The 17,718-nt window shown below is 47.9% G+C and overlaps 1 protein-coding gene across 5 annotated transcripts in view; it reads right to left on the bottom strand.

The window, feature by feature from the left end:
• Positions 1–17,718, bottom strand: part of PAMR1 (peptidase domain containing associated with muscle regeneration 1) — a 167,826-nt gene that overhangs the window by 28,526 nt on the left and 121,582 nt on the right. For all 5 annotated transcript variants that reach the window (XM_047775982.1, XM_047775984.1, XM_047775983.1 and 2 more), the window contains 3 exons: positions 8,086–8,200; positions 2,702–2,919; positions 251–358 (listed from right to left, as the gene is read on the bottom strand). In XM_047775982.1, the coding sequence (XP_047631938.1) occupies positions 251–358; positions 2,702–2,919; positions 8,086–8,200 (441 nt within the window). The remainder of the gene's footprint in view (positions 1–250; positions 359–2,701; positions 2,920–8,085; positions 8,201–17,718) is intronic.

Genomic DNA, 17,718 nt, shown 5'->3' with positions numbered 1-17,718 from the left:
CTGAATATATTCTGAGTCTGGAATGCTATTCAAGGCCACTGAGGGCATGCCTACTGGAGAGGTATATGCAGCAAACCTGGCTGGGTCCAGACATCCTGACGCCGAGGCAGCCCAGCCCCCTCGAGATCCACTCAACAGCCGAGTCCACACCATGTGCCATCTTGGAAACAACACACCTGGCCCGCTCCCCAGCCCCCCTCCAGCCCAGCCCCATGGGACACCTGGACCCCCACTCTGGAGGCACACTCACGATTTTCGCAGTGCTGCCCGGTGAAGCCTGCCAGGCAGGCACACCTGTATGAACCGGTGCTGTCCAGGAGACAAGTGCCATCATGGAAACAAGGGGACGAGGAACACGCTGCAAAAGAAAAGAAAAGGCAAGTCCTCTCAGGGCTCCTGGGCAGTGAGTCAATTCCTTCAAGCCTAGAGACTTGACCAGGGTCTATCACGGGTCTTTTAACGTTTTCTTGCCACGTTTTTACTCCTTTTATTGAAATCATGTTACCATTGCTTGAGGTGGCCTAAAACTGCTACTTGTGAATCCGACTGCTGCTGGTGTTATTTGATGCACAGCACCAACAGGTGCGCGACACGATTAAAGCAGAAGCTTGCTTCAGTCCCTCCTACAGAGGCTCCGGGGGAGAGAGAAGCCTTGAGTAATAAAGAGATGGTCTTTTTTCAAGGAAGCTCGCATCCAGGGTACCAGGGAAAAGGAAGCGGCAGATGGTCTTCACGACACTGGGGAAGGCATCCTCAATATCCAAACGCATACTCAGTGCCTTGAGATCTTGAGAATTACGATCTCAGATGTGGTGGGGAAACGCTACTGGGGTTAAATGATAAATAACCAAATTTCTCTACCGCAGAACGTCTCAGAACACGCCACGCTCTAATGTACACTGTGAATTTCTAAGAATGCGCAGAACATTCCACCTGTTACAGGCTTATCTGACCTCAGAGACTGCATTTCACAGTGTCCTGGGGACCATTTTTCTACGGAGAACCCATCAGGAGACACTAATCTGCTTGCTACCCACCAATCCCACCTTCATTTCCTCTGGCGGAGAAATCCATTGCTCAAGTTCAACAAGGCCTGAGTGCATGCCCTGTGTAAGGCACTGGAGAGGCACAAAGATGAGCAGGAGACCCTATCCACCAGGTCAAAGCTTTTGGAGGAAGAGTGTACAACGGCTACAACCCGAGGCATCAGTCAGTTAGTGTCAGAAAAGAGAGAAGGTGCTATCAGACATTCAAACGAGGGCAAAGCCACAGCCATCGGAACAAGGGATGAGGTTTAACAGAGGAGGGGAAATCTGATAGGACTCAGAAGGATGGGATCTGATGTGCTAGGGGGACGGTGGGGCATTGGGAGGTGGCTTCAATCAGAGGGAAGACCTTGAGCAGAGGCAGGACATACGGGAAGAGCTCAGCCTACTTGACAATTCAGACCAGAGTTTCCAAAGGTCCCCAGAGGAGATTGAGGAAGAGAGCCTCCTGACTCCCCTCGGGCACAGGGTTACAAGCTGGCGAGCCACCGCTGCTGCCAACTGCTGACTGCCCTAGATACCCCCAGATGAATCTCAGCCTCCATCAGCAGGAGGTCCCCAAGGGGCAAGGATTCAGTCACAGGTTGACCACACCACAGCAGCAAAGCATCTAGAATGCCCAGGCCCCACAGAGCTGGAGAGGAGGCAGGCACAGAGATCACAGGAGCGATGCTGAGAGCTGGGGTAGGAACATCCACAGGGGGAGGCGGCTGGGGAGGGTGTGGTGTCTGCCAGTCTTGCTGAAAAGGTGGGGATGGGACTAGAGAAAGACTGATTCCACTACCCCCACCTTCTTTCCTGAGACTTCTGTCTCACACCTTCCTTAAACAAGCTTTAGTGGTCAAAATGTCATTACAATTTTTTAAATTCGATGTTTTTAAGAATATACATAACTTCAAGCTTGAGTTTATTTTGCAAAACCGGATGTAATCCAATCACAGAACATTACAAGCTGGGGTGGTTCTTTAGAATTAAAAGTTTGGTTCATTTTGGTCCAATCCTACTTCCTAATACAAACAGGGCAGGAGGTAGAGTCGCACTCAGAGTTACTCAGAAAGTAAGCGGCATTTCCTGTGTAGTTTAAGACTTTGAATACCTACCTGAAAGACGACAAAGGGAGGCCCTGGCTCTGGAAAGCTCCTTTGTATCAGAGGCTGTGCTAAGCTCTGCTCTGCTCTGTTCTGTTCTGTCTCCCAGCACCTCTTTAATGGAGCAGGATCTGTGGTTATGTCTTTATTCACTGATCAGAAAACTGAGGTCCAGAGACGTAGAGCTTGTCCAAGGCTGCACAGTTTAATCTGCCAGGAGTCCAAAGCTAACGCTCTTAACCATGACTGCCCCTAACAGACACTCTAGAGCCAAACTGTACATACTCCCAGTCCATCCTCATAGCTGTGTGACCGCAGAAAATCACCCGGCTTCTCTGTGCTTAGCATCTGCATAGGGGAGGTAATAATTCCTAGTTCTGGTTCCGGTGAGCATTTCCACCAGAAATCCCTTGCCATTTTTCTCCTCCTTCTCAATGTGTCTGCTGCTTCTGAGGAGCCAGCACGCTGGGTTTTAACAAAGCTCACCAGGGAGAAGGGGGTACACAGAAAGGCATGTTTGTCTGCAGCACAGCCATCAAATACGGCATGTGTCTCCCTGACCCTTACCTGTGATCTCCTCAAAGATGGCATGGAAGCCATCGAAGTTCTTGGAGCCATCTGAATGGAAGAGGACGTGGAGCGAGGAGCCAGTGCTTCGGATGGGAGCTGGCCGCTCGTTGCCACAGAAACGCTTGATGATCTGGCCGTCACTGTTGTCCCCGTCACGGACCTCCACATAGTCATACTGACACATGTAGTCAAACTCCAGGCTCAACATGACGAACCTGTGGGTGGAGAGGGTGACGGCAGGAAACAAATAGGTGGGCTCCGGATAGTCCTTAGATCCCCTCCACCGCCCCTGAGCAAGTTCAAGGCCAGATGATAAACAGGTCTCTGGAAGAGCTGTGCCATTGGCCTGATGTGATAGGGTGGGGGTCTTGGAGGACGTGAGGTCAGATGACTTTCTTTTCACGTGTGTAGGTACATTGTGTGCAGGTGTGTGCACACGCACACCCAGGTGAAGGGGGCACCACATCCCGCTCAGAGGGTCTCTGCCCACCTGCTCCTCCCAGGCTGCAAGGCTGATTCTTTCCTATCCTCACGCCCCGGCTTAAATATTCTCTCCTTAAAGAGGCTTCCCTAACAACTCTTCCTAAAGGAAATCCCTTGTTTTCTTCATAAAGTGTATACACATCTTAGTTTCTTTCTTTCTCTTTCTTTCCTTCTTTTTTTTTTTTTTTTTTTTGGTCTTTTTAGGGCCGCACCCTCGGCATATGGAGGTTCCCAGGCTAGGGGTCGAATCAGAGCTATAGCTGCCGCCCTACAGCACAGCCACAGCAACGCCAGATCCAAGCCGCATCTGTGACCTACACCACAGCTCATGGCAGTGCTTAACCAACTGAGCAAGGCCAGGGATTGAACCCTCATCCTCATGGTCACTAGTCAGATTCGTTTCTGCTCGCCACAACAGGAACTCCCACACCTTAATTTCTCATATTTATCTCCTTGGCTTTGTGAGTGTGTGTGTGTGCACACGTGCGTGCCTCTCTCCTCCTTTAGACGGCAAATTCCTTGAGGGCAGAGGGCAAGATCTGTGTTCTGCCACCGTTGTTTGTGTAGTGTTTAACACAGTGCCTGGCATGTCGAGATGCTAAGCAAACACTATTGAACAGATGACAGAATGGAATGGGCACGCTGTTGTATTGAATAGATGATGGGATGGAATGGATACACTGTTGTAATTTTATAACTGGAAAATGGAAAAGTACATTTGGTTTTGCAAGACCAATTAAAGGAAAAACTCTCTGCACACTCTGTGGTCTGAAGGAAGGATCAGGAAGTAATTATATTCTTGTAACAAGAGTTCTCGCCCCAAAGAATAGAAAACGTAGCACCATATCATGTTTTCAGAACCGAAGGATATATGAGTAATCTGTGATTGCCTCTTGCGTGTGGAAATGCTGGGGTACCTCAGACCAAAAAGCAGATGACCCTAAGCTCCCAATTCCAAGAGGTAAGAAAAGACACAGCTACATCCCAGGGCAAGAGAGGAAAAGACATTTTTCAGAAGTTTTCCAAGTGAATGCCCAAGCATCAAGTTCACAAAATTTATAACTGTGTCTTCTCCCTCACATTTGGGAGAAGTAAGAAAAGACAGAAAACCTCAGACTGCAACCTGAAGAGTTGGGACTAGTGCTATTTCTACGATCTTGGGTAAAAAATCTTCAAGTGCCAGAGTTAGAGAACAATCGGGATATTCTATATGTTTTTAAAGGTCTTCCTGAAAAAGATGCCCAAGAACTGTTTCATTTTTTCAAAAATGTTTATCACAAAGCCTTTTGTGAGGGAGTGTAAGTCCTGCTGTGAAACCTGCCGTAGTGTGTAAGGATCTGACCTCCCATCCACATGCCACCACCAACTCGCTGTGGACCTGGGCTTTGTATCTTTGTCTGAAAAAAGGAGGAGGGAGGACGAGGCCACCACCCAACAGAGATCACAGCTTTTTCTGAAACTGCCACAGGAGACACTGCAACTTACACTCATACATTCATTGGTTTGTTCACTTATTCAACACAGATTTGCAGCAGGTCTGCTCTGTATCAGACGCTGTTCTAGGTGCTGAATGGGCAGCAATGCCCCAAGTCGACTCAACACCTGCCCTCATGGAGCTCTGATTTGGGAGACAGACAGTAAGCAGGGAATGCAGAGGTCAAGGAGATTCTAGAGCGTGTTAAGTCCTGAGAGGAAAATAAACCAGGTACGAGCACAGAGGTTGGCTGGCGGGTAAGCTGTTTACACAAGGTGGTCAAGGAATACCTTGCTACAGACATGCTATCTGGGAAGCCCCTTAAATGAGGAAATCGAGCCAGGCCATGGGAAGGTCATGGGGAAGAGTGGTCCAGGCAGGGGAATCCGTAAGTGCAAAGGCCCTGGCATATTTAAGGACCTGAAAGAAGTCAGGGATGCTGCAGGTGATGTGTACAGAGGAGAGTGGTGTGAACCCAGGCTGGTGAGGACAGCAGGAGACATGGTGCAGGGTAAGGAGTTCAGATTTCATTCCAAGCCTGATAGGAAGCCATTGGAGGGTTTCACCAACAGAAACCTTCTGTGGATGGACTAACAGAAATAATAATTTTGAGGATTTTATTTTTATTTTTTAGGGCCACACTTGCGGCATATGGAGATTCCCAGGCTAGGGGTCAAATCGGAGCTATAGCTGCTGCCCTACACCACAGCCACAGCAATGAGGGAGCCATGCCTGCAACCACAGCTCATGGCAATGCTGGATCCTCAACCCACCACGTGAGGCCGGGGATGGAACACACATCCTCGTGGATCCCAGTCGGGATCATTAACCGCTGAGCCATGAAGGGAACTCCCTAGTTTGAGGGTTTTAAAGGATGGTTCTAGTCACTCTGAAGAGAGGAGACTGCAGAGCTGGCAAGAGGAGAAGCAGGGAAGCCGATGAAAAGGCCATGAGAGAATCCAGGTGAGAGAGAGCTGCAGTCTGAAGTAGAATGTTGGCAGTAGAGACCGCGGATGGACTTGAGGTTACTGCACAGGTGAGAAGACAGACTCTGTGGTGACCTGTGGTAGGCGATGGAAAAGGGGACATCAGGGATGACCGCCAGCTTTGGAGCTGAGCACTTACACAGGCTTCAGAGTATTTCCATCATTATCATTCTCCCTGGCCATCTGGTCCAGGCTGGACAAGCACGAAAGGCATCTATGTACTTCCAAGCCTTCCTAGCATCCTTTCCTAGACAGGTGACGTGCTTCTCAATCTCTCCACCATTTAGGACTTTTTTTTTGGTGGGGTTGGAGGGGGGCATTTCTTTTGCATCCTGGATCTTGGTTGGAGAAGCTCCTCAGAGGCCCCTGAGGGGACCATTTGTCCTGATCCCTGAGTTGGTGAAAAATGAGTATGTGGCACTTACACCTGCCTTTATCATCCTGGCAGATCCAGCCTGGAGCCCGTGAAGCAGAGCATACTAGTATGGTCTCTCACTTGCTCTTTGAACTAACTAACCTTCTTCTGGGAAAGTCCACTTAATGAAACTTCCACCCCAGGACCTGGGGGAGCAGAAAGACCAGCTACAAAGGGGTAGCTCTGATGAGAAGGATTGAGAAGGGGACCTGATTTGTTGGATCCTTTCAATGCAGGGTACCATGCTGAAGGACAGAGAGCCAGCAAGGAGCCTGCAGGCATGTGGCAACATCTGGGTGCTTTGATCTATCCAGGAAATACTTTTTGAAAGCCTATGTCTAGAAGATTAGAGATTTCCATCACTGCCCATCTCCTCACAGTTAGAAAAGGGAGGAGCTGTGCCCCTAGAAGTCCTAGAGGTGAGCAGCCCCCTGTGCTTCCCCAAAGAGGAAGAGCAGGGGTGTTTGCCAGGAGAGGGGAGATACACTGGAGCCAGAGAGTTGGTCTTCCAACTTTATTTATGCAACAAGGATCTATCGAGCACCTGCAGTGTGTACCGTGTACTGTTCCAGGCATCTGGATGCAGCAGTGAATAGTTCTCACAAAACAGGACCCTCTTGTGTTATTTATCTACAGTTACAATAAAACTGGGTCTGTACTTTGAACTATGGCATAAATCAAACATCTGTGAGGACCCCAAAGCTCTGTAAGAAGAAAGAGCTGGAATTCCTGTCTTGACTCAGTGGTAACAAACCCAACTAGTATCCATGAAGTAGGGATTATAATAAAATGCACGATATTTGCATTTCTAAATGTACTTGGGTTCACTTTCACTTAACACAGAATCAGAGGAGTTCCCATAGTGGCGCAGCAGAAACGAACCTGACTAGGAACTATGAGGTTGCGGGTTCGATCCCTGGCCTCGCTCAGTGGGTTAAGGATCTGGTGTTGCTGCGGCTGTGGTGTAGGCTAGGAGCTGAAGCTCTGATTGGACCTCTAGTCTGGAAACTTCCACATATTGTGTGGATGTGGCCCTAAAAGGACACAAAAAAAAAAAAGGAAAAGAAAGAGTTTATCTTCCACTTGAGTGAAAGAGTTGGTTGTGGGGGTGCTGGTTTTCTTTTCTTTTTGTTTTTTCCTTTTTTCTTTCTTTCTTTCTTTCTTTTTTTTTTTTTTTGCCATGCTCACAGCATGTGGAAATACGGAAGTTTCCAGGCCAGAGATTGAATCTGCATCACAGCAGTGACTCAAGCCGCTGCAATGACAACACCAGATCCTGAACCTGCCAAAAGAGAACTCCGGTGGTTGTTTTCTGAGAACAGCAATGAAAGGAGCTGCAAGTATAAACCCCAACCTGGGATACAAATTTCTTGAAGGTTAGACCTGTCTTCCTTATTTTTTCTCTTTCTGCCCAGAGAACCCAGCCCGGTACTGAGTGACTAGGGAGACCTGGTCCAGATTTGTTAGGGGAGGGGGCTGTGGTGGAATAGACTGCTCTAGTGTCTTGCTGTGTTGTTGGTGTTATCTTTAAGTCACCATTACCTGAGCCCCACTGTCCTCTGGCTATAGTTTCACTCAGGATTTTTTTTTTTTTTTTTTTTGCTTTTTAGGGCCGCACCTGTGAAACATGAAAGTTCCCAGGCTAGGGGTTGAATCAGAGCTGTGGCTACCGGTCTGTGCCACAGCCACCGCAACACCAGATCTGAGCTGCGTGTATGACCTACACCACAGCTCCCAGCTCTTGCTCACTTTAACCCAGTGAGCAAGGCCAGGCATCAAATCTGCATCCTCATGGACACCAGTCAGGATCTTAACCTGCTGAGCCACAAGGGAACTCCCTCACTCAGGCTTTACCCCCACAAAATCACTGAGAGGCAAAGGAAAAGGCTCTAATAGCAAGTTTCTGCTTTTAAGAATAAAGTGCTGGGGGTCAGCCCCTCGTCACTAGGATTCAGGGCCTTTGGTTCCATTATTGCGTTTCCTTATAACCTCGGACTCCCTAATTCTGACCGAAGCTCCTTACCTTAGCTGGATGATAAACCCAGGCTTGGCGTGAATGGTCCATTCGCAGTGAGCATTTAGGGGGTAGCTCTCCAGCAAAATCTGACCTTTTGGGACTCGGAGAACCTGGCCACATCCTGAGAAGAGAATCAGGGCATGGAAACTGGAGTCAACAGGGGAGAGATGGTAACAGGTCTCAAAGTGAGAGCAGAACAGAGAAGGAAATTACTATGGCTCAAGTGCTTGGCCATATGCCAGGTGACGGGCCCTGAATTGTTCATTCAGTTAATCTACCCAACAGCTCAAGAAGGAATGTGGTATCATTCCAGTTTTCCAGGTGGAAACGGAGATTAAATACCCAGAGGTTAAAGAAATAACTTGCCCAGCTACTAAGTGACAGAGCAGAGATTCAAACCTTAACTGTGTCTGGATGTTAAGTCCAAGCCGCTCCCTCCTCCTGCCTCCCCAAGACGGCCACATGCCAGCCTGCTGCTGCCACCTTCCGAGGCTCAGAAAGCAGACCCTTCTGGCAGCTCTGCATGGGGCATTGTGGCCTTTGTCTAAATCTGCATAAGACCCTCTGGTCTGTGTTTCCTGCACATCCTCTACCCCAGAAATATAACCCCAAAGCAACACCTTCCTGCACCCCCTCAATCCAGTTAGAAATTTTATGTATTAATTTGTTCTATGAGCAGTTACAAAATAAACACCCCTCTAATGCACGACACCTGGAAGGTGAATGTGAACTCTAACTGGTTGAAGGGGATTAGTGGTTTTCAATTTTTTCTAGCTCCCAAGACTTTTTTTTTTCATGCAAACTCTTATGAACACCACCAATTTAATTAAAAAAAAAAAATGGATCCTAGAGGGGCTCCTGGTTGAAGCAGAAGCTGGGGCCTCAAGCCCTCCACCCTCATTGTCACTGTGGTCCCCTGAGTTACTTCCAAGAAATCCCCAAGATTTGAAAGTCACTGAACAATTAGGAGGATGGGATTACATAAATGTGCTATTGTATAAAACAGATGCTTAACCAGAACCTACTGTATAGCACTGGGAAATCTACTTAATAGTTTGTAATGACATATATGGGAAAAAAGAATGGATATATGTAATGCATAACTGATTCACTCTGCTGCGCACATGAAACTAATACAACCGGTAGGGCAACAATACATCAATAAAATTTAAAAAAAAAAGTCACTGAACTTAATCCTCATTAAATTTTATCTTCTAGTGGTAAGCAGAAGTATGTAAGATGCACCCCAGTTTTATGAAAGAGTTTGGGAGAGATGTCTTGAATTGGTTTTATAGGGAAAAAAAATTATCTGGGAGTTCCCACTGCAGTGCAATGGGTTAAGAATCTGGCATTGCTACAGCTGTGGTATAGGTCACAGCTATGGCTCAGATTAGATCCTGGCCCAGGAACTTCCATATGCTGTGGGTGTGGGAAAAAATTTTATCTGGGCCATGTAAATAAGTGATATTTTCTTTTCTTTCTTTCTTTCTTTTTTTTTTTTTTTCCTTTTTAGGGCCGTTCCCACAGTATATGGAAGTTCCCAGGCTAGGGGTCCAATCAGAGTCGCAGCTGCATGCCTACACCATAGCCACAGCAGCAATGAGGGATCCGAGCCACGTCTGTGACTTACACCACAGCTCACGACAAAACCGGATCCCCTACCTACTGAGTGAGGCCAGGGATCAAACCCGCATCCTCATGGGTACTAGTTGGATTCGTTTCTGCTATGCCACGATGAGAACTCCAATAAATGATATTTTTCTACTAGGGTTAGCAAACTATAACCCATGCCTCAAATCTGGCTCACTGCCTGTTTTCATAAATAAAGTTTTATTGGAACAGAGCCACACCCATTTTAAGGCATTATCTAAGGTTGCTTTTCAGCTATAATAGCAGAGTTGCCTAATCATAAAGAAGACAGTAGAATCCACAAAAATGAAAATATTTACCACCTGCCCCTTTATAGAAAAGAAAGTCTATCAAACCCAGTTTGATACCATAAACTCCAGACATGCAGTTATTTTCAATAACCATCCAATATAAATTCCCACTTCCCAAAGGAAAATTGTAAAATGAGTGGATAATTGCCTCATGGCAAGATGATGGTAATGATATTTCCAAATCTAATATATGGCACAAATGAATCTTTCCACAGAAAAGAAAATCATGGACTTGGTGAACAGACTTGTAGTTGCCAAGAGGGAGGGGGAGGGACTGGGAGGGACTGGGAATTTGGGGTTAATAGATGCAGACTATTGCCTTTGGAATGGATAAGCAATGCGATCCTGCTGTATAGCACTGGGAACTATGTCTGGTCACTCGTGATAGAGCATGAGAATGTGAGAAAAAAGAATGTATACATGGAAAAAAATAAAGAAATAAAAAATTAAAAGAAAATAGTATTTCCACAGTATTAGAAATATAACTCAAACTCTACTTTGGGCAAGCTGTGAGGCCTGAGGCTTGTGACTTTTGCGAAAATGACTGCTAGGCTGCACCAGCCATCTCATCATGAGGATGCTTATTGCTGCTGCCCGGCTGTGCTCCTGGGAATATCTTCCACCACTTCCTACGTGGTGCTCTTATCTGGGCCTGGCCTCCACCTTCTTCCTCTACAATTGCAGCCTCCTTGCATTCAGCCTTGTCTCCCAGCTTTCCGTTCCTCACACAGCAGCAAACTCACCTTTTAAACTCATAAATGAGAGCACCTTACTCTTGTGATTCAACCTTCCCAAGGCTGGCCCTGTGCAAACACTTTCCTGCAGCATTGACGGCGATGCCTCACGGACCGCCCAGCCCTGCTCTCTGCCTGTCTCCACCACCACTCATCTGCTCCTCATGCTGCTCCGCCACACGGCCTCTTCTCGGTGGCCTCTTCTGGGTCCCAGCTCCAGGCCTTGCACCCACTGCTCCCTTAACCTAGAAGGAAGGGTCATCTTCTTCCATTTCCAGTATCTCCTGCCTTTGGGAAGTGAGCTCAATTGCCACTTCTTCAAAGAAACTTTGCTGGACCACCCAGCTGAAATGGACCTTCACGGTTCTACAGTCCCTGTCACTACCCGATTTTGTTTTCTCCCTAACACATATCACGATGAGAAAAGATCTAGCTTATCTGCTTACTCTCTTTGGTGGAACTGAGACCCCTTCTAGCTTGTACACCTAGAATAGAAACTGGCAGATAACTGGGGTTCAATAAATCACTGTTGAAGGAATAAATGATGACACTGTGGCAAGCCAGGGACTGGCTGAAAGACTTAAGCACATTCTCTTGTTCAATCCTCATGAGAAAGCTGGGAGATCAACATTCACCTCCCGGTTCCCCAGACAAGGAACACTAGGGATGGGAGGAGTGAGGTGACTTCCCCATGGCCAGATGGCCAGGAGGTCAGAGACTGCAGATGCCTGTTTTAACTGGAAAGCAGTAGTTACATATGGGACCTTGGAGCTCCACTGGCCTTGGTCTGAGACTCAGCTTTAGTGTCACTGGCTGTGTGGCCTCAGGCAAGTGACTTGATCTCTCTGAACCCTGGAAAACCTGAGCCCAGTAGGAATAAAACTGCACCCGCTTTATACATTTTGGGAGACTTGAATCGGATTATGCACCGAAAGCCCTCAGCAGAAAAATCAGCAAATGTCAGCTGTTGCTAGTGGGTGGCAGAGCAGGGATTTGAAGTTGGATCTGCATGGTACCAATGCTGGGTCTCTGCCAGTACATTAAACTTAGGGTTTCCTGACCGAGCCCTCTCCTACTCCACTCTGAAGCAACAGGATTTTTCCACCCTCCCCCCAAGATAGATTCAATTGCGTACCCTCATACCCCCCACCCCTCCAGCTTTTGGAAGTGCACGTTCCTTCTTCCTGCACACCTCACCTTCCTCGTCGCCCCCATCTGCCCATCTGCTGCCCGGCTACGGAAGTGATACATTGGGTGTGAGAGACAAAAAAAGAAATCTTGCTGTGCAGTCTCCACCCCTCGGGACTGGCAGCTTCCCAGCCACAAGGTGTTAAATCCCAGCTCTGCAGCAAACCTCCTGCAGGGACCCCAAGTTAGAACCAGCGGCAGATGCCGGATGCTGCCAGCCTGCTTCTGGTTTCTTTCCCAGAATCAGACAGCAAGCAGTGTTATGCGCCCTCTCCCTGACCCATCACGTTCAGGGGGAGCCGGTGCCCCTCCCCAGGCAGGTCTCCTTGGCAAGACTGTGCAGGCTTTGGCCCACCGCAGGGTCTCATGAAGCCTCAGGAAGTCTCGGAGCCCCATCCCCTGCCCACCCCGGGGCATCAGTCTCTGGCCACGTGAGACACAAGACCCCTTGTTCCTGGGGCCCAGGGGCCGTCCTTCTGAAGCAGCCAGGATTCCCAGCCACGCGGGACATCCGCGTCCTTCACGATGTTTTCTTTCTCCTTCTGGAAGGGAGGGCAGGGTCGGTCCCAAGATGAGGACAAGTTCCAACCAGCCAGAGACAAAGAGGCCACTTCTCAGAAATGAGCCTGCGGGGGGTGGGTATTAGGCACAGGGCGAAGGGAAAGGAGGCCCACTCCCTCCTCACATTAAAGGACTCCTTCAGCTCTCTTCCCACTGCCACCTCCACATGGGAGTGCCAGGGCCTGGGTACAGGCACACTCACTGCAGCCTCTGTCTAGGGCACAACAGTGAGCACAGCTGAGTGTCCCCGCCAAGGAAGTACTGCTGGCCAACCAAGCAGGTGGTCCAGAGTCGAAAAGACCGGAGAGGCAGTGGCCCCAGAAGACGTGCCCAGATTCCCTGACAAGGTCTTGCTGCAGAGGAAGAATGAGAGAGAGTGAGTGAGTGAGTGTGTGTGTGTGTGTGTGTGTGTGTGTGTGTGTAGGGAAATTTGCCAGCTGAGCCAAACGGTCCCCTGGGATCTCAAATCCTGGACTCATCACCAATCCTGCCCCTCCCCCACCCCCATCCTTTCCCTTTGCTACAAATCCAAACAGGAGAGCGAGCTGGATCGACCCTGCTTCTAGAGAGCGGAATGGAAATCTTCATGAATTTCTAAACTAGAAAGCGAGCTGGAAGGTCCCCAACAAAAATGAACGCCCCCAGCATTCAGACACATCTTGTTATCTCCAGCTGGGGAAGGGGGGTGGGCAGGAGCGAGACACAACATAATTCCAAGAAGAGGTGGGTTTTTTTTTTTCTTCTTTAACCTTTCCTTTTGGGGGGTTGTGAGCTGGGGTGGGGGGCTAAAGAAAGAATTCAGACCAAGAGAGGCATGTGCCATTGTCTGTCCCCCTTTCAAAGATGGCACAGGAGGCAGGATGCATAATGGTTAAGGGGAAGCCTATGACGCCACACTGGTCTTCATCTCAATGCAGACTTTTTCTAGCTGTGTGACCCCAGACGAGGTCTCCAGATTTTCCAAGCCCAAGTTCCCTCACTTGGAAATGGGAATAATAGTGGTACCATGTTGTCACTGATTTCTTATGTGTTTGTTTTGCAGATTAAATGAGACAGATATTGTATGTAAAGCATTTAGCAATGTGCCCGGTACATGGAAATACTCAACAAACGGCAACTAGTATTGTCATTTCTCTCGACTCCTGTCCAAATCCGAGACACTGATTGGGCACGAGAAGCCCAGGTGGCAGCCCAGGTTCTAAGCCATTGCTCCAGGGCTCCCAAGAGCCACTTTCTATCATTGGCTAAACCCTCCTAAACCCAGAAGCCTAGACAGTGACGGCAGAAGAAAAGCCCAGATATGACATGGGAACAACCCCCCCCCCTCCACACACACACACACACACACACACACACACACACACACACGTCAGACCAGGAGCCTGAAGGAAACTCACACCTCCCTGTGACTGGGCTCATCCTACCCCGACCTGCTCAGCCCTCAGATAGGCACTGGCCCTGAGGCACTCAGAGTGAGGACCTCAAGGGCCTCTCACACCAAGAAGTGGTTTAGTACAAAGGATGAGAGATCAGGCTCTGGGGCCCAGCTTCTGAGCTGGCGTCTTGGCCCTGCCTCTTACAAGCTGCAGGACAGCAAGCAGAAAAGCTGCTCAGCCCTTCTGTGCCTCGGGGCCGTGGTGATGTATAGGATTGAAGGTACTTAGAACAATGCCTGGTTCATAATAGGTGCTAAGTAATGGCTTTTATCAGGAATAATTATTCATCAGGAATAATTAGACATCCAGCCATGACTTGAGGGCTCACCCTGTGATGTGGCCTATAATCCCAATCAATTTCATACTTTATAATTGTGGTCCATTTAATCGTTTGTCTCCCCCAAGACACAGTTCTGTGAGAGCAGGGACCTCGTCTGTCTTGCTCATACCTTTACATGCGTCAAGCAGGTGCTTAATTGTTGACTGAATGAATGAGACTATGCCAAATTAAATCCAACATCTCCCTGCACAATTCTTCTTCTTCTTTTTTTTTTTTTGTCTTTTCGCCATTTCTTGGGCCACTCCTGCGGCATATGGAGGTTCCCAGGCTAGGGGTCGAATTGGAGCTGTAACCGCCGGCCTACGCCAGAGCCACAGCAACATGGGATCCGAGCTGCATCTGCAACCTACACCACAGCTCACGGCAATGCCGGATCCTTAACCCAGTGAGCAAGGCCAGGGATTGAACCCACAACCTCATGGTTCCTAGTCGGATTCGTGAACCACTGAGCCACGACAGGAACTCCCAATCAATTCATTTTTGAAGACCCTCTCCCCCTTACCAAATGGTCTGTCCATTCAGTTGAAACAGCTATCCAGCAAGAATAGGATCTACCACCTTGTTGCAAACAGTCTTTTCTCCCCCCAGTGCATCAAGGTCTTCACACAAAAACACACACTGAGATAACCCTGCCAATCCAACTCAAAAGTTGGGGACTGGACTAGGGTAGCACAAGGAATTAGATTGCTGAATAGTTTCCTTTTTCTTTGTGCTTCAGATTGGCTGGTTTCTATTAACCTGTGCTTAGATTTGCTGATCCTTTCTTCTGTAGTGACCAATCAGCTATTGATCCCCTCCACTGATACTTTCTAACTTCAGGTATTGTACGGTTCAGTTCCGGGATTTCCATTTGGTTCTTCTTATTGCTTTCCAAATCTATTCTGAAATTTCTCATCGCATCGATTATATTAACTTTTCCCTATAGATCCTTTAATATACTCATTTTTAAGTTATTTAAAAGTCCTTGTCTGAAAATTCCAATGTTTGATCGTATGTGGTCTGTTTCTCCTGACTTATTTCTCTCTTGACTATGGGTCATATTCTCTTGTTTATTCACCACAGAAAATACATGTTTTCTTTTCATTGGTAATATCCTTTCTTCTATTAGGCAAGTAGGGTGAGGTACTGGTCAATTTGATCAAATCATGAAGTAACCTCATCTGGGGCAGGACTGAGGCTATAATCCCTCTAGAAGCATCTTGAAATTCAAGCACCTAAGGAAATTTGTCTTTGATTTTCAAAACTCCCCCAGCCCAACTTTCCGTACTTGCATGACTGCAAGACCAGGAAACTGAGCCTATAAGACCCTGAGATCTTGAAATGGCAAGTTTTTAGAGCTGCAAAATGATAACATTCCAAGATCTTCTGCTTTCTGGTCTCACCCCAGGTGTTGCTTACTCAGCAAAATTTCACTGAAGGGCATGCTCAGTGGAAAGCATGATCTTTGCTTGGAGGGTTTTTTTTAAAGATCTAAGTTCAACAGGCCAGCCCACAGGTTTGTCACAAGCCTGGCTTCTCCTCCTCCTTCTCTGTCCGGCTTTCACCTGCCCTGCCCCTGACCTCGGTAGCCAGCCCCAGGTAATGCATATCCTGGATCACAGGTTCACCTAGGAGGAACCCTTTCCTATGGAGTTTAGATTCTTTGAGATTTTGTGTTCACAGATACGTGGTGGGTTGAAAGAAAATTCTGACTTTTCTTTGGTTTATAGAGTGATTTCTTGCTGTTTGAGCAGAAGGAAGGTCTTTTTCATGTCCCTCTCCACCATAACCAGAGGCTGAGCAATGATCAGTGAATTCTCTGACAACTTCAAATCCTCTGCAAAAGTTCAAATGTTAATTCCCTTGAGTCAAAGAGCTTCAGTACCAGAGTTCCTGTCGTGGCTCAGTGGAAACGAATCTGACTATAGCATCCACGAGGATGCGGGTTTCATCCCTGGCCTTGCTCAGTGGGTCAAGGATCTGGTGTTGCCATGAGCTGTGGTGTAGGTCACAGATGCAGCTCAGATCTGACATTGCTGTGGCGGTGGTGTAGGTTAGTGGCTACAGCTCCAATTCGACCCCTAGCCTGGGAACCTCCATATGCCAGGGGAGCGGCCCAAGAAATGGCAAAAAAGACCAAAAAAAAAAAAAAAAAAAGAGCTTCAGTACCTAAAGTATAAAATACTATTCACCACACATGCAATACTCACCCTGGCAAGATTACCTCCTCATGGCCAAGGTATATCCTCTTATCCCTTAGGGAGTTTTGGTTTATTATTTTTCCTCTCTGGCCCTACACTGATTTCCTTTCCAACAAAAAAAGAAAAAGAAAAAGAAGAGTTCCCTTTAAGGTTCCAGTTTGGTAATAATATGAATAGCAGCTACCATTTATTGAGCACGTACTATGTACTAGATTCCATATTAAGGAATTTTATAGACAGTGCTTCATTTAACCCTCACAAAAATCCTCTGAGTGAGCACTATTACTTTTTCCGTTTTGTAAATGAGGTAACAGATTTACAAAGACTGGGTAATGCTGCCCGGAGTCACAGGAGATCCAGGTCTTCCTGGTTCCAAGCCCAGCTGCTGACCACCACATAATACCACCCCCAATGTGTACCCAGTTGGACGCTGTTCCTTTCCTGGAAGCGTCAGCACACAAAAGCCCAGAGTAACAGGAGCCAGTGTTCAGTGACTTCACCCAGAGGATTCTGCACTTTCCCAGGAGGGCAGCTCCACAGACCAGTAAGTCAGTGACTCACAGGATCTGTGAGCCTTTTCTCTCGCCACCCCCTCCCTCCCTCCTTCCATCCTTCCTTCTCCCACCCCCACCCGCCCCCATCTACCTCTCCCTCCCTCTCTCCTTGCCTTCCTATCTCTCTTTTATTCTCCCTTCTTCTCTCTCTCCCTCTTTCCCTCTCTCCCTGTCTCTCTCCCTCTCCCACCCCTCACTCTCATTCTCTTTTGCTCTTTTTTTTTTTGTCTTTTTGTCTTTTTAGGACTGCACTGGCAGCACATGGAGGTTCCCAGGCTAGGGATCCAATCGGAGCTGTAGCTGCCAGCCTACGCCAGAGCCACAGCCACGCGGGATCCGAGCCATATCTGTGACCCCCACCACAGCTCACAGCCACGCGGGATCCTTAACCCTCTGAGCAAGGCCAGGGATCAAACCCACGTCTTCATGGATGCTAGTCACAGTCATTAACCACTGAGCCAAGACGGGAACTCCCTCATTTGCTCTTAATCATCCTGATTATAGCTCAAGGACCAGCCTGTACAAATCATCCTTTCTGATATTCCAGCCCACAAACATTTTTGGTCACAGCTGATGGCCAGTTCTTCTGCTCCTCTAGCTCTATGTATACGATGACTAAGAAACTAAAATATACTAAAGGTCTTTAATCACTCCCCATGAATCCTCTCTCACCTGGGCTGCTTTCTTAATCTTCCTGCTTCCCCTC

The sequence above is a fragment of the Phacochoerus africanus genome, chromosome 4 (assembly GCF_016906955.1).
Source record: "Phacochoerus africanus isolate WHEZ1 chromosome 4, ROS_Pafr_v1, whole genome shotgun sequence".
In the NCBI taxonomy this organism is placed as follows: domain Eukaryota; kingdom Metazoa; phylum Chordata; class Mammalia; order Artiodactyla; family Suidae; genus Phacochoerus; species Phacochoerus africanus.
This window is presented reverse-complemented; position numbering and strand designations above follow the sequence as displayed.